General features: G+C 44.2%; 1 protein-coding gene across 4 annotated transcripts in view; it reads right to left on the minus strand.

The window, feature by feature from the left end:
- The window catches only part of LOC111969994 (rho guanine nucleotide exchange factor 10-like protein), a 174,501-nt gene that overhangs the window by 82,218 nt on the left and 76,648 nt on the right, over window positions 1-15,635 (minus strand). For all 4 annotated transcript variants that reach the window (XM_023996458.2, XM_023996459.2, XM_023996460.2 and 1 more), the window contains one exon: window positions 2,550-2,668. In XM_023996458.2, coding sequence (XP_023852226.1) covers window positions 2,550-2,668 — 119 coding nt within the window. The remainder of the gene's footprint in view (window positions 1-2,549; window positions 2,669-15,635) is intronic.

Here is a 15,635-nt window from a genome sequence, read left to right on the forward strand (position 1 = left end):
CCTGGAAGTAATGCACCAGTCGAGAGAGTGTTCTCCCAAATGAATGATATATGGACAGCAGCAAGAAATAGGTTCACTGTTCCTACCATCAAGTCCATGCTTTTTGTGAAGATAAACTTCAACCTTCCCTGCCAGGAGTTCATGGAGAAGCTGGCCAAAGACAGAGCAATCCTGAAGAAGATACATTCTTCTGAGAAATATACAGATTAGGTTGGTATAAGTATATTAAGTAGTTACCAATCTCATCATCGTCTTATTTCTTTATTGTGTTGTTAATTATTTCACATATAATATTGTCTGTTTTTTTTCAATTTTGCTCATGTTCTCTTCTGCTCTTATTCTACCCAGACTACCAGGACCACTGAATGGCTGTTCAGATTGGACAGTTCTGTATTGTCTGTAGTGTTTCTGTAACATAGTTGTTTTCTCTATCACAGTGTGCCTGTTAGAGTAAATACATGAAACCGGAATTGTCCCCTTTTGTATTTCATAGATAATAACATTGGATATTTTAATGATATATTGACCGCCGAACTGGAAATGTCCCCGGTTTTAATTTCAGGAATCTGGTCACCTTAATCTACAGTTGAAGTCGGAAGTTTACATACACCTTAGCCAAAAACATTTAAACTCAGTTCTTCACAATTCCTGACTTATAAAAATTCCCTGTCTTAGGTCAGTTAGGATCACCACTTTATTTTAAGAATGTGAAATGTCAGAATAATAGTAGAGAGAATGATTTATTTCAGCTTTTATTTCTTTCATCACATTCCCAGTGGGTCAGAGGTTTACATACACACAATTAGTATTTGGTAGTATTGCCTTTAAAATTGTTTAACTTGTGTCAAACGTGTCGGTTAGCCTTCCACAAGCTTCCCACAATAAGTTGGGMGAATTTTGGCCCATTCCTCCTGACAGAGCTGGTGTAACTGAGTCAGGTTTGTAGGCCTCCTTGCTCGCACACGCTTTTTCAGTTCTGCCCACAAATGTTCTATAGGATTGAGGTCAGGACTTTGTGATGGGCACTCCAATACCTTGACTTCGTTGTCCTTAAGCCATTTTGCTACAACTTTGGAAGTATGCTTGGGGTCATTGTCCATTTGGAAGACCCATTTGCGACCAAGCTTTAACTTCCTGACTGATGTCTTGAGATGTTGCTTCAATATATGCATATCATTTTCCTCCCTCATGATGTCATCTATTTTGTGAAGTGCACCAGTKCCTCCTGCAGCAAAGCACCCCCACAACATGATGCTGCCACCCCTGTGCTTCATGGTTGGGATGGTGTTCTTCGGCATGCAAGCCTCCCCCTTTTTCCTCCAAACATAACAATGGTCATTATGACCAAACAGTTCTATTTTCGTCAGACCAGAGGACATTTCTCAAAAAAGTACGATCTTTGTCCCCGTGTGAAGTTGCAAACCGTAGTCTGGCTTTGTTATGGTTGTTTTGGAGCAGTGGCTTCTTCCTTGCTGAGCGGCCTTTCAGCTTATGTCGATATAGGAATTGTTTTGCTGTGGATATAGATACTTTTGGACCTGTTTCCTCCAGCATCTTCACAGGGTCCTTTGCTGTTGTTCTGGGATTGATTTGCACTTTTTGCCCCAAAGTACGTTCATCTCTAGGAGACAGAACGCGTCTCCTTCCTGAGCGGTATGACGGCTGCATGGTCCCATGATGTTTATACTTGCGTACCATTGTTTGTACAGATAAACGTGGTACCTTCAGGCATTTGGAAATTGCTCCCAAGGATGAACCAGACTTGTGGAGGTCTATAATTTTTCTTCTGAGGTCTTGGCTGATTTCTTTTGATTTTCCAATGATGTCCAAAGAGGCACTGAGTTTGAAGGTAGGACTTGAAATACATCCACAGGTACACCTCCAATTGACTCAAATTATGTCAATTATCCTATCAGAAGTTTCTAAAGCCATGACATCATTTTCTGGAATTTTTCAAGCTGTTTAAAGGCACTGTCAACTTAGTGTATGTAAACTTGAGCCACTGGAATTGTGATACAGTGAATTATAAGTGAAATAATCTGTCTGTAAACAATTGTCCTCACCAACTTGCCAAAACTATAGTTTGTTAAGAAGAAATTTGTGGAGTGGTTGAAAAATTTGTTTTAATGACTCCAACCTAAGTGGATGTAAACTTCTGACWTCAACTGTAGACCTGTCTTTTCAATGCAATCTTAATATTTTGATAGCCTAGGACCTTTGTAGTGATATCATCCTGAGACAGGGTATTTTTAGCTCCTGGGCTGCAGCAAGTACTCTTTGATTGCCTTCAATGGGAAATTACTGCGCTTAACTGCACTGTAATATAGCTGAGTAGACATAATATTATACTCCTCATTCACTGTTTGTTGCTGCGACCTGATTATTGATTGCGTGGTGATGTCGATAGGGGGCGGCCATTCTGTTTAGCCCTACAGTGTGCCTCAGTTCATGTCTGAGAAACAATTCTAAAAACTATCGATGAACCCACACTACTCTGTTTAACTAGAAGACTTGAGTCGAACAAAGAGGCGTTTTAACCTGGAACTCACCTTCCTGTCCGAGGATTTGGTGGTAAAGACAGGCACACGGCAGGCCAGTAAAGGCCAAAATGGTGACATGGTCTTCCCTTCATCCTCTGCACAGAACCATCCTGGTGTGTTCTCCTCTCCTAGAAGAAAAGACAACTAGTTTTAATTCCACTCAATCATATGTCGTAATGGCATATACCTTGTAACTGTATTTGTACTTACTGCAGTTGAGCCTTCCAAGTGGGCTCTTTAGGACCCTCTTCAAATAAGCAATCGCAAGAAATATGAAATACTTGACTGAACAGTGGACACTGGTCTATTTTCTTGTTTCCAAAACAAAGTGGAACCCGATGAATTGGCTTCAGGTATGTAATATGAATAGGATAATTAGAATTGTGTGTGTGTGTAATCAGTCAGAGCCAGGGGAGATGGGACCAGGTACAGCCCACGCCCAGAAGCTCCATGCTAGGCCAACACTGATTAAGGCCATGGTGATGATCCTTTGTTAAAGAGAAAATAACAGCAAGTATCTGCCCCAGCAGGAGAAAGGCAACCGCTGGTTAATAAAGAATTTGGCWGGCACATGACATCTGAATACCTCGAAGCCACTACAACAGGTGCACCTGCTCGCCAGACACAACACAGATCTGCCAAAATACCTCCATTAAGTAATTTCGTAACTGTCAATTGCAACTAACTAAAAGGCAATTGTGTGTGCAATCYAACAGCTTGTTTTAATTTACTCCCTGTGTCTTGTGCATAACTGCATATATCAATATGCAATAAGCCACAGAAATACAGAGTTGCTGTTTCCAAAGCATTAACATCACAGTGTATCCTAAACACCTCATTTGGTTTGAGATGTGCGACCAGTTAATTTGACAGGGGCAGTTGTTTTTGCTATTTGGCTGTTGCAGTGCAGGTAGGAATACAGGAGACTTAAGGGCCAATTAGTTTAGTTCTGTCTCCCCAACTCATAACATTTCAGATGGGTTTCCCTTAGAAGGACTGGTACACAAAAAGAGGGAGTCAATTTGCAGGTGATACAGTACCTCAAGATGTCGCACTGCTTTTAAACCCTTATTCTCAGATTTTCCATAGATAAATATGTACTGGAGACACGTACATTCAACACCTCTTAACTCTGCATAGCTTCATGTTACCAAGCCTCAGTACAGTACTGAATAACTGTTCATGATGATACACATGTATAACCTCATTGAGATTGATGACCTTCAAAATATGAATCCATTCAGTGATGTTTGGAGAGAGTGAGAGGACAGGGTCAAGGTCAAAGCCCTTTCTTTTGAGAGGCTTTCATATCTGATACTCATTTCATTTCATATTTCTCTGAACCAGTGTGAATAGGAACAATGAAACATTGAGTGTGTCTTTAGAATGACAGAGTTGAGATGTCTTTTGACAACAATGCTAAGAAAAAAAAGAGAAAAGTCCAGGCTTTCTTATGAGCAAGAAGAAAAATCATACTGTATCGCTAAAATCCACTAGTCTAAATCACTGAGGGGTGMTATTTATGTTGAAAGTTAGGTTGCAAATGATGATGTACTGTAGCTCCCTAGTGTTGGTAATTTAAATACAAGGGCACATGCGCTATGTCAAAACAATACACCTTAGAAATGGTACAGTATTTGACCAGAGCAACCAGATGAAGTGTTCTGCCAGAGAAGACTACCTGACAAATCAGAGGAGCAGGATCAGACAGATCATCAACTSATTAATCAGTAATGATGAAGTTGGGCTATTTAGTGTTTGCAAAGTATTCCTAAATGATCTCCCTCTGAGATGATCTCTGAGCCTTTCTCAGATAGAGCTCTTCCCAGGGAGGATCAGGGCTATGAGGGTCATTTATTAAAAGGCTGTAATTGAAGGCAGATTGCCCGAAGCTGGTCCGCGTGGGTCAGAGGGTCCACTGATTTCCTTTGCACCTTTATGCTCTGCACCTTTCTTCAGCTAATCATTCAATGAGCATAAACAACACTCCACTACTGTATGTTTGGCAACCAAGTGATTGTTGGTTCAGTAAAGGTATTGGTCCTGCTGATGTTATTTGTTGTGGAGGGTGATATTAAATACCTGAGTATGTCAAAGACTGTGTTACCCATTCTGATTTCCTTAAGTACTGTGTGCATGAAGGGAGGCAGGAGAAAAACAAAATACAGGCATTGTGAAAACACACCCTGCCATTCAGCTTTTCCTGTGTATTAATGATGACAAGTAATGGTGCCTGCCCCTCGGAACAAACAGTAAACACACAACCAGTCTAATGTAGGCCTTAATGAGAGAAAGACAGACAGTCACTTCACACACACACTCACAACCACACATGGGCATGGGCATACACACATACACATACACAGCCAAAGTCACTAATGAATCCGAGATAATACATTCTATTCACAAAAGACCCTCTATGTCACGTACGTGAGGAGAGACGGACCAAGGCGCAGCGGATGTTGAATTCCACATATTTATTATAAAGTGAAACTTAGCTAAACAAAACAATAAATCAAATAAACTAACAACGAAACGTGACTACGTGGTACACTTGCACAAAACACAAAATAATATCCCACAAACACAAGTGGGAAAAAATGCTACCTAAATATGATCCCCAAATAGAGACAACGATTACCAGCTGCCTCTAATTGGGAATCATACAAATCACCAACATAGATAATAAACTAGAACACCACATAGAAATAATAAACTAGAATACCCCCCAGTCACGACCTACTACACCATAGAGAAACAAGGGCTCTCTATGGTCAGGGCGTGACACTCTAACCCTTTCAGATAGAGCAGAAAGCCAGAGCTCCACATCCAAATATCTTTGTCCCTCCCTCCCTCCCTCCCTCCCTCTCTCCAACTGCCATTATTCTGCTTAATGTTGTGTTGTAAACTGAAGCATCATGGTGAAAGATAAACAAACAACGTGTCTCATCAGGTCTGAATGAAAGAGGGAGGAAAGAGAGAGGGGAGCTCGGCCTAGCCACAGTACAGCACTGCCAAATGTGGGAAAAAAATTGAAAATATCAGTTGTGACAGACTACACACCATCACATAAAATTGCTGTCAGGAGCTGCGTTTGGATGTCAACCACTCAAAAATAAAACCTTAGAACCAATACACTAAGGATGGATACTCTGGAGGTAAAACAGTCATCCACTCCAGTCTTGAATGCTGCTGTGGGGCTGGTTCTCTATGCCACCTGGCTGCCTCATATACAACTAAACAAAAAATAATCCTATAATATGACTTCTATTTCTTGGTTACCCAAACTACCTGGCTACCCAAACTAACGTTTCTTCTCCACGATGAGTCTGGATTTGCCTCTCACTTACGATTTCTAGAAAGCAAACACATTCTTGGTCCCAGAAACCGATGGGTTCGGCCAGAGCCAGCCTACATGATGACGTTACCAACTTTGATACTTTGATTGGTTAGATTTGTTAGATACGTTCCAATCGCTGATGAATTTTCTTTTTACAACGCCCCTCATTTTGAAGTCACACAACAACTTATAGGATGGCAGATTCAGACTGAATGTACAGTACCAGTCAAAAGTTTAGACACACCTACTCATTCAAGGGTTTTTCTTAATGTTTACTATTTTCTACATTGTAGAATAATAGTGAAGACATCAAAACTATGAAATAACACATATGGAATCATGTAGTTACCAAAAAAGTGTTACGCAAATCATAATATATTATATATTTGAGATTCTTCAAAGTAGCCATCCTTTGCCTTGATAACAGCTTTGCACACTCTTTGCATTCTCTCAACCAGCTTCATGAGGAATTCTTTTCCAAAAGTCTTGAAGGAGTTCCCACATATGCTGAGCACTTGTAAATTAAGAGGACTATGTAATTTGAAAGATGAGACGTTGAAGATTATAATAATACCGCTTTGATGTCATCATAAAACTCATGTCATGTACAGTTTAAATGTTTATGATCATTATGTTTGATGTACAGTTACAAGATGACATGACGTTATACCCCGGGTTGTTATGAACAGAATGAGCCTATGTTTGTCTCTGTGAAGAAAATTTGCTGTGGCACATGCACCTGAATGCAACAAATGCACAACAAAATGATGATAGGTTTCCTTGAATTGCATTGCAAACGCTGTGCACACTTTGGAGAGGTGTGTGGCCGCTTGGAGACACTATTTAGTCCTCTCTGACCCAAACCCTTGTAATTGTTTGGTCTTATGTTGCACCTACTCCACATTTTCCATCAATATGCTTAGCATGTTACTGAATTTATCCAGAGTATTTTCAGATTTTGTTATCAAGAAATGTGGCATTAAATGTAAAATGCACATAAAATCAACAGTGTAATGTTTGGATTTAGTCTTGTGCCAGGTAAACTGTTGTGTCCTTACCTTTAGTCTAATAATTTCCCCATAATCTCCCTTTCAATTGCTACCATGGATATGCATCTGCTTTTGTAAGAATCATTTCAATTTACCCCTTTCCATGAGTGTAAAGGGTTAAAGGGTAGGTAACATAAACATAACCACATGTAACATATGGATTTGCATGAGTATACACATCAAAATTCCCAATGAAAAGTTATACCTCACTTTTATATTTATTTTGTTATTACATCAAACCGATCAAAATTCAGAAGAATGCCGAAGTCATGTCGGAAAATGTTTTTCCCGGTGTGTGATGTAATATGGAGGAATCGGCAAGTCAGCCTATTCCCTATAATGTAAAAGCCAACAGAAATAACTTCAAATGTATAACTTGAAATGAAACCAAATCATTTGCATGACTACTTGCAAATGATAAGATTTTCTGCCAACTTGCAAGCAAATACTTTATGAATTTATTGTTACAAATCAGCTTGCAAGGTTGCTAGCCAACTAGGAAACTAACATTAACCCTACTAGCCTGCTAATGTTACGTTAACACTGCATGAGTAAGCCAGTTGCTATCAACACACCTAACTTACAGCTACATTAAAGTAAACCAAGGTTTTGGAAAATCAATAACGGTTATTTTGGAAATACATCCAACCAGTTATCAAATAATGTTTCCGGTATATGCATTTATCTTAGCCAGCAAGCCAGTCATCCAGCCAGCTAAAGTTAGTTATTTTAGCCTGCTAGCTAGCCTAGCCAGCTAACTAGCCTAGCTCCCCAACCACAGCTAAGTAATATGACAGAAATCAACACCAACTAGTCTAGCAAAGGCAGGAACCCAAAGAAACGCATCACAAAGAAGACAGCAGGGAGAGTTAGCTAATCCAATTAACATATAGTGAGGTAAATCCAAATTAGATAGACTACAGAGACAATAATACAAAGTTGACCAAACAAATTGGAGGGTGAAAAACAAATGAAGAACATACGAAGTACTAGCTAAACAATTAGAGCAGGCAGGAATGATTTTCAACTTTCCTTTTGAGCCAGAGGAAAGCCTGTCAGTGGTGCAGGAGAAGTCAGAGCTACATGGAATGGAAAAGCAGAGCAGGATCATGTGGCTKCCACGTGTGGGGAATCTGATTGGTTGTTTACATCATACCTCCTCGTGATTGGTGAATTGTAGCGCACCACTGCCAACACTCGGTCTGTATGGCTAGTGGTTTACGTTAGCCAGCTCGAGCTAGTTAACACAGAGTAGATTCTCCATATGACATTGAGAAATAGTGCAAAACATAACTTTGTTTGTAGTTATAGGTAACCAGATCGTGACTACAGCTAAGTTACTAAGTCTTTGACCACACTGTATTGTTAATTTGATGAGTAACAAATCATGCTTCCTACCCTTAAGTGAGTGCCAGCGCCTACATTCTGATATAGGATGCATTGATGTGTACTGAACCTGTCGCCCATAATAAAGCGAAGTGTGCTGTGGTAAACTGTGCTGTGGTATACTGCATCAGAAGAAAATGTACTGTACTTACTGCTAAAGACCACATTTTTAATTTATTTTTGACTATTTCTTTTATTTAACCTTTATTTAACTAGGCAAGTCAGTTAATTAAAAGAACAAATTCTTATTTACAATGACGGCCTAAACCGGTCAAATCCAAATACACAGACTGTAGTATGACCGTAGCCAACAATTCATTTGTCCTTCATGTAGTTCTTGCCATTGAAAACCGAACAGACACAAAATGACCATTCCATAGAAGTCAAACAAGTCGTTGCAGTGAACTATCAAAAAGCTGCCCCAAAATAACCTTGTCTTGGTCATTTAGGAGTCGTTGTGATTTTGAATAGCTAAACCATTAGCAAGAGAACGCTCAATTGCAGTCATCAAAATGTCAGGCCTTGTTCCCTTGACTTGATCAAATGTAGCACAATGAATGTTGGATAACTGTCTTTAAAGCTTCACCAATGGGACTAGGCCATGGACGATCTGCTCCCACTTTGTTTTTTTATCAAAACACACTCTACCACCTTTGGTTTAATGAATGAGAGCTCTCTAGCTGTTGTCCAAGTTGAAATGCTGTATTTTGACCGTCAACCATTCATACTCAGTGTGATCTGTTCTATTTGGAAGCCTATTAATGTGGTGGGAGTCAGGGTCAATTCCATCCAAGTTCTAATCCTTTCAAGAATTGAATAGCATCCTGTGACAATTGACACGTCCAATTCAACAGACAGGAGTTGAAATGGTGATTGATCTCAACATGGAAAGGTGCATTCAAGCCATTCCACATAGAGGTTTAATTTCTCCGGTTGTGATGTTCTATTCAAATCAGGCTTGTGTTTCAAGTCTTTTGCCGATGATGATTTAATTTGCAGAGTGCAGCAGTCTATCAACCCTATGATACAAAGTTATAGACTAATTAAATATACCAGCGCAATTGATATTTCCTAGAGATCGATGCAAGAGTGGGATTTGTTAATTAAATCCCTGATAATGTATTACTCATCATAAACATTTCCCACTGTTTGAGCACAGTGAGATGTTGAGATAATCTTTGCGGTCTGACAGATTCATTTCGGGGTGTAGAAATTCTAAAGCTTAGCAGCATACAGTGGAGCATGTGGCAACGGCTTTATTGTTTGTATTTGACTCATCATCACTAGGTATCTTTCCATCTTTCTTATCCAATGCTGAATAATTACAACAAAAAACATATAGAAATTGATGTTGCTTGAGCAAGGCAAATAAACGTGCAGTTGCCATAACAACCATAATATGTAACGTGAGCCCTGAAGGAGATACATTGAATGACACCACAGAGGCACAATACTACACTGTAAAGGGGACACTACAGGGCAAAAGAGATCATAAGGACATGGCAAAATGCTCAACCATTTAAGGTTTGAGACTTGCTGCTACTACAATCTGTCCCTATACATTTTAAATTTATGGAGCACTATAACCAAATATGAGTTAAATTGGTACAACATTCTCACTAACAGGTAAAACAATATAACCTCTTACAAGGCATGCCTCAAAATATGTTAATGACTAGAAACAACAATATCATGCACCCACTATTGCAGTGGTTCCCACCGGTGTGCTTACTTGGGAGCGCTAGTGCCTGTCAGATAATACATTAAACGGCACATGGTAAATTGTTGTTGTTGTTTCAAGTCCAGTGTACTCAGGCTGTTGTTACATTTGTATGATTTGAGGGGCGCGCATCACAAGCAAAGTCATTTGAATCATTTTACTTCTTCTATGAAAACCATTATCATAGATAAGTCTGATTAGGCTTAGCCAGAGAGGTTGAATTTTTWATATATGACTCTTGGCTTAGCTACGCCACAGCCTCTGCCAAAGCTGCAGCACCCCCCTGAAAAATCAGAATAAAAAAMGTTAATACAATTAATACATTTAATTTTTTTAAACCCAAAAGTGGTCCTTTTTCCTATTTTACCAGAGCTACATGTTTTTCTTTCTGTTTCAGATTCACAGGACTCTCTAAAAGGGGTACACACAAATACACCATCATGAGTAAGGAACTGTGAAAACTATGAAAATTATTTTAAAAAATACCATATTTTATCTATAAAAAATTGTCACAGAAAATAGATGATTTGCAGTATGGATCAGATGAGATGGAGGTCATTACCAATAATAGGGAAATTGTAGATGTGCTGCAGAATTATATATCCCATCAAGGGGTGCCATGGTTCAAAAAAGGTTGGGAACCAATGCACTAGTGGTCAAAAGGTTTTTGGCGTTCCAAAGATATGGTCCGGTATTGTATTCTGTGGGGTGGAAATACAGTACCATTCGAAATACATTAATTATTTCCCACCCACAAAATGTTCACACAATGCACCATAATTTATAGTATGCCGCAGTAAAACATTTGGGTATTTTACTGTTGATGTTACAGTATAAATTACAGTTTTCCATTAAATTGTACAGTACTTGAACTGACAGCATGGATCTGAAGGACATCTCTTCTACTTGAACCTACAGCATGGTACAGGAAGCACATGGCCCATCTCCTATGTTCTGCTCCCCGGTGCTTCATCATAGTACTTGTTAGCTGTCAGAGTCTATCTAGAAGATAGCGAAGGAGTCAGGCGCAGGACACAGGTAAGAGTAAAAAAAACACTGTATTTACTCAATACAAGAACGTAACAAAAAATCCCGTATTAAAACAAGGACATAACAGGACATAGAACTCCAACACACGAAAGACAATCACGCACAAAACAGAAAGGGAAACCAGAGGGTTAAATAATGCGATGGGAACCAGGTGTGTAAACAGGTGTGTAAACAGGTATGTAAACAGACAAAACAAAAGGAAAAATGAAACATGGATCGGTGGCAGCTAGAAAGCCGGTGACGTCGACCGCCGAACGCCGCCCGAATAAGGAGAGGGAACAACTTTGGTGGAAGTCGTGACAATACCCCCCCCCTTGACGCGCGGCTCCAGCCGCGCGCCGACACCGGCCTCGGGGACGACCCGGGGGACGAGACGCAGGGCGATCCGGATGGAGTCAGTGAAATTCCTGGAGTAACCATGGGTCCAGGATGTCCCCCACCGGTACCCAGCATCTCTCCTCCGGGCCGTACCCCTCCCACTCCACGAGGTACTGAAGGCCTCTCGCCCGATGTCTTGAGTCCATAATGGCTCGCACTGTATACGCCGGGGCCCCCTCGATGTCCAGAGGGGGCGGAGGAACCTCCCGCACCTCAGACTGCTGGAGAGGACCAGCCACCACCGGCCTGAGGAGAGACACATTGAACGAGGGGTTAATACGGTAATCAGGGGGGAGCTGTAACCTATAGCAAACCTCGTTCAGTCTCCTCAGGACTTTGAATGGCCCCACAAACCGCGGACCCAGCTTCCGGCAGGGCAGGTGAAGGGGCAGGTTTCGGGTCGAGAGCCAGACCRGATCCCKCGYTGCATACACCMGGGCCTCACTGCGGTGGCGGTCGGCACTCATCTTCTGCCGCCTGATGGCCCTTTGCAGACYCACATGGGCAGCGTCCCATGTCTCCTCCGAGTGCCGAAACCATTCATCCACCGCAGGAGCCTCGATCTGGRTCTGATGCCATGGTGCCAGGACCGGCTGATAACCTAGCACACACTGAAAAGGTGACAGGTTAGTYGAGGAGTGGCGGAGGGAGTTTTGAGCCATCTCTGCCCAGGGGAGAAACACCYCCCACTCCCCCGYCCGGTCCTGGCAATAGGACCGCAGAAACCTACCCACCTCCTGGTTGACTCTTTCCACCTGCCCGTTGCTCTCGGGGTGAAAACCTGAGGTAAGGCTGACCGAGACCGCCAGGCGCTCCATAAACGCCCTCCAGACTTTAGACGTGAATTGGGGACCCCAATCAGAAACTATATCCTCAGGCACCCCGTAGTGCCGGAATACGTGGGTGAATAGGGCCTCCGCACTCTGTAGGGCCGTAGGGAGACCGGGCAAAGGAAGGAGACGGCAGGACTTAGACAACCGATCCACAACGACTAGGATCGTGGTGTTACCCCGCGAGGGTGGAAGACCCGTCAGGAAATCCACCGAGAGGTGTGACCACGGTCGTTGTGGAACGGGAAGGGGTTGTAATTTCCCTCTGGGCAGGTGTCTAGGTGCCTTGCACTGTGCGCACACCGAACAGGAGGACACATAAATCCTCACGTCCTTAGCTAACGTGGGCCACCAGTACTTCCCAGCAAGACAGCGCACTGTCCGACCGATATCAGGATGACCAGAGGAGGGTGAAGTGTGAGCCCAACAGATCAAACGATCGCGGACATCGAACGGAACATACTTACGCCCAACCGGACACTGGGTAGGAGTGGGCTCTGAACGTGACGCCCGTTCGATGTCCGCGTCCACCTCCCACACCACTGGTGCCACCAGGCAAGAAGCTGGAATAATGGGAGCGGGATCTGCGGACCACTCCTCTGTGTCATATATCCGGGACAGTGCGTCTGCCTTAACGTTCTGGGAACCTGGTTTTTAGGAGAGGGTGAAAGAAAAGCGGGTGAAAAACATGGCCCACCTTGCCTGGCGAGGGTTCAGTCTCCTTGCTGCTCGAATGTACTCCAGATTGCGGTGGTCAGTCCAAATGAGAAAAGGGTGTCTGGCCCCCTCAAGCCAATGTCTCCACGCTTTCAGAGCCTTGACAACAGCCAACAACTCCCGGTCCCCCACATCATAGTTTCGCTCCGCCGGGCTGAGCTTCTTCGAAAAGAATGCACAGGGGCAGAGCTTTAGTGGCATACCCGAGCGCTGAGACAGCACAGCCCCTATCCCTGCCTCGGACGCGTCCACCTCAACTATGAACGCTAAGGAAGGATCAGGATGAGCCAGCACGGGAGCCGAGGTAAACAGAGCCTTCAGGTGACCAAAAGCCCTGTCCGCCCCAGCTGACCACTGCAGTCGCACCGGTCCCCCCTTCAGCAGTGAGGTAATGGGAGCCYCTACCTGACCAAAACCCCGGATAAACCTCCGGTAGTAGTTGGCAAACCCTAAAAACCGCTGCACCTACTTAACCGTGGTTGGAGTCGGCCAATTACGCACGGCTGAAATGCGGTCATTCTCCATCTCTACCCCTGACGCGGAAAAGCGGTACCCTAGGAAGGAGACGGACTGTTGGAAGAACAGACATTTCTCAGCCTTGACGTACAGTTCATGTTCCAACAGTCGACCAAGCACCCTGCATACCAAGGACACATGCTCGTCGCGTGTAGCGGAGTATATTAGAATGTCATCTATATACACCACTACATCCTGCCCGTGCAGGTCCCTGAAAATCTCATCAACAAAGGATTGGAAGACTGATGGAGCATTCATTAACCCGTACGGCATGACGAGGTACTCATAATGCCCAGAAGTGGTGCTAAATGCTGTCTTCCACTCATCTCCCGCCCGGATACGCATCAGGTTGTAAGCGCTCCTGAGGTCCAATTTTGTGAAGAAGCGCGCCCCGTGTAATGACTCGGTCATACTGGCTATTAGCGGTAGCGGGTAACTGTATGTTACCGTGATCTTATTTAATCTTCGATAATCAATACACAGGCGCAAACCTCCATCCTTCTTCTTCACAAAAAAGAAACTCGAGGAGACGGGTGAGATGGAAGGCCGAATATATCCCTGTCCCAGAGATTCGGTGACATATGTCTCCATAGCCGCCGTCTCCTCCTGTGACAGAGGATACACGTGACTCCTGGGAAGTGCAGCTTCTACCAAGAGATCTATCGCACAATCCCCCTGTCGATGGGGTGGTAATTGAGTCGCCTTCTTTTTACAGAAGGCGAGTGCCAAATCGGCATATTCGGGGGAATGTGCATGGTGGAGACCTGGTTTGGACTTTCCACCGTAGTGGCACCTACGCACCTCCCTGAGCACTGACGGGACCATCCCTTGAGAGCCCTCTGTTGCCACAAAATAGTGGGATCATGCGAAGCCAACCAGGGAATCCCCAACACAACAGGGAACGCAGGAGAGTCGATTAGGAAGAGACTAATTCGCTCCCTATGACTCTCCTGCGTTATCATAGTGAGCGGAGCTGTGACCTCCCTAATTAGCCCGACCCCAAAGGACGAGTGTCTAAGGCATGTACAGGGAAGGGAACATCAACAGACACAATACGGTTCCCTAATCTCATAGCAAAGGAACGATCGATAAAGTTCCCAGCTGCGCCTGAATCTACTAGCGCCTTATGCTGGGAACGCGAGGAAAACTCGGGAAATTCTATCGACAACCACATGTGTGCAACAGGGAGCTCTGGYTGAGTGGTGTGCCTACTCACCTGGGATGACCCACCAGTACTCCGCCTGCRACCTCTACCTCCTGGGGWACCCCCCRAGCACCGAKCAGCAGTGTGCCCTCTGCGGCCACAGTTGGTGCAGGGAATGGTCCCCCCTCCGGTCCCCCTCGTTGCAGCGCCTCCCAATTCCATAGGCGTTGGATCAGGAGCGCTGGGGGATGGAACTGYCYGACCCCGATCAGGACGTCCGCGGGAGGCCAACAGGTTATCCAACCGGATCGATAGGTCTACCAGCTGGTCCAGTGGAAGGGTGGTGTCCCTGCAGGCTAGCTCCCGACGAACATTCTCTCGTAAGCTACACCTGTAGTGATCGATCAAGGCCTGCTCATTCCATRCCGCGCCGGCCACCAGAGTTCTAAAATCCAGCGCAAAATCTTGAGCGCTCCTCATCCCCTGACGTAGATGAAATAGGCGTTCCCCCGCCGCTCTCCCCTCCGGGGGATGATCGAATACCGCCCGGAAACGGCGGGGGAACTCCTCATAATCATCCAACGTCTGACCTTCCCTACCCCAGATGGCGTTGGCCCATTCCAGGGCTTTACCGGTCAGACAGGAGATGAGGGCGCTCACTCTCTCACGTCCCGAAGGGGCTGGCTGGACAGATGCCAGGTAGAGCTCCAGCTGGAGTATGAACCCCTGACACCCGGCAGCTGTCCCATCATATGCCCTCGGGAGCGAGAGCCGAATCCCACCGGATCCTGATGACGGAGAGGTGGACATCACGGTAGGTAGTGGGGAAACCTGAGGAGACYACACAGGGTTCACGGGAGAACCTCCTCACTCCCATCGGTCCATGGTGCTGCTGAACGTGCTCCTCCATTTGAAGCGGAGGGCTGGCTGCACCTGCTGACTCCATTAGTTTGGTGCGTGATTCT

This window comes from Salvelinus sp. IW2-2015, linkage group LG11, assembly GCF_002910315.2.
Source record: "Salvelinus sp. IW2-2015 linkage group LG11, ASM291031v2, whole genome shotgun sequence".
Classification (NCBI taxonomy): domain Eukaryota; kingdom Metazoa; phylum Chordata; class Actinopteri; order Salmoniformes; family Salmonidae; genus Salvelinus; species Salvelinus sp. IW2-2015.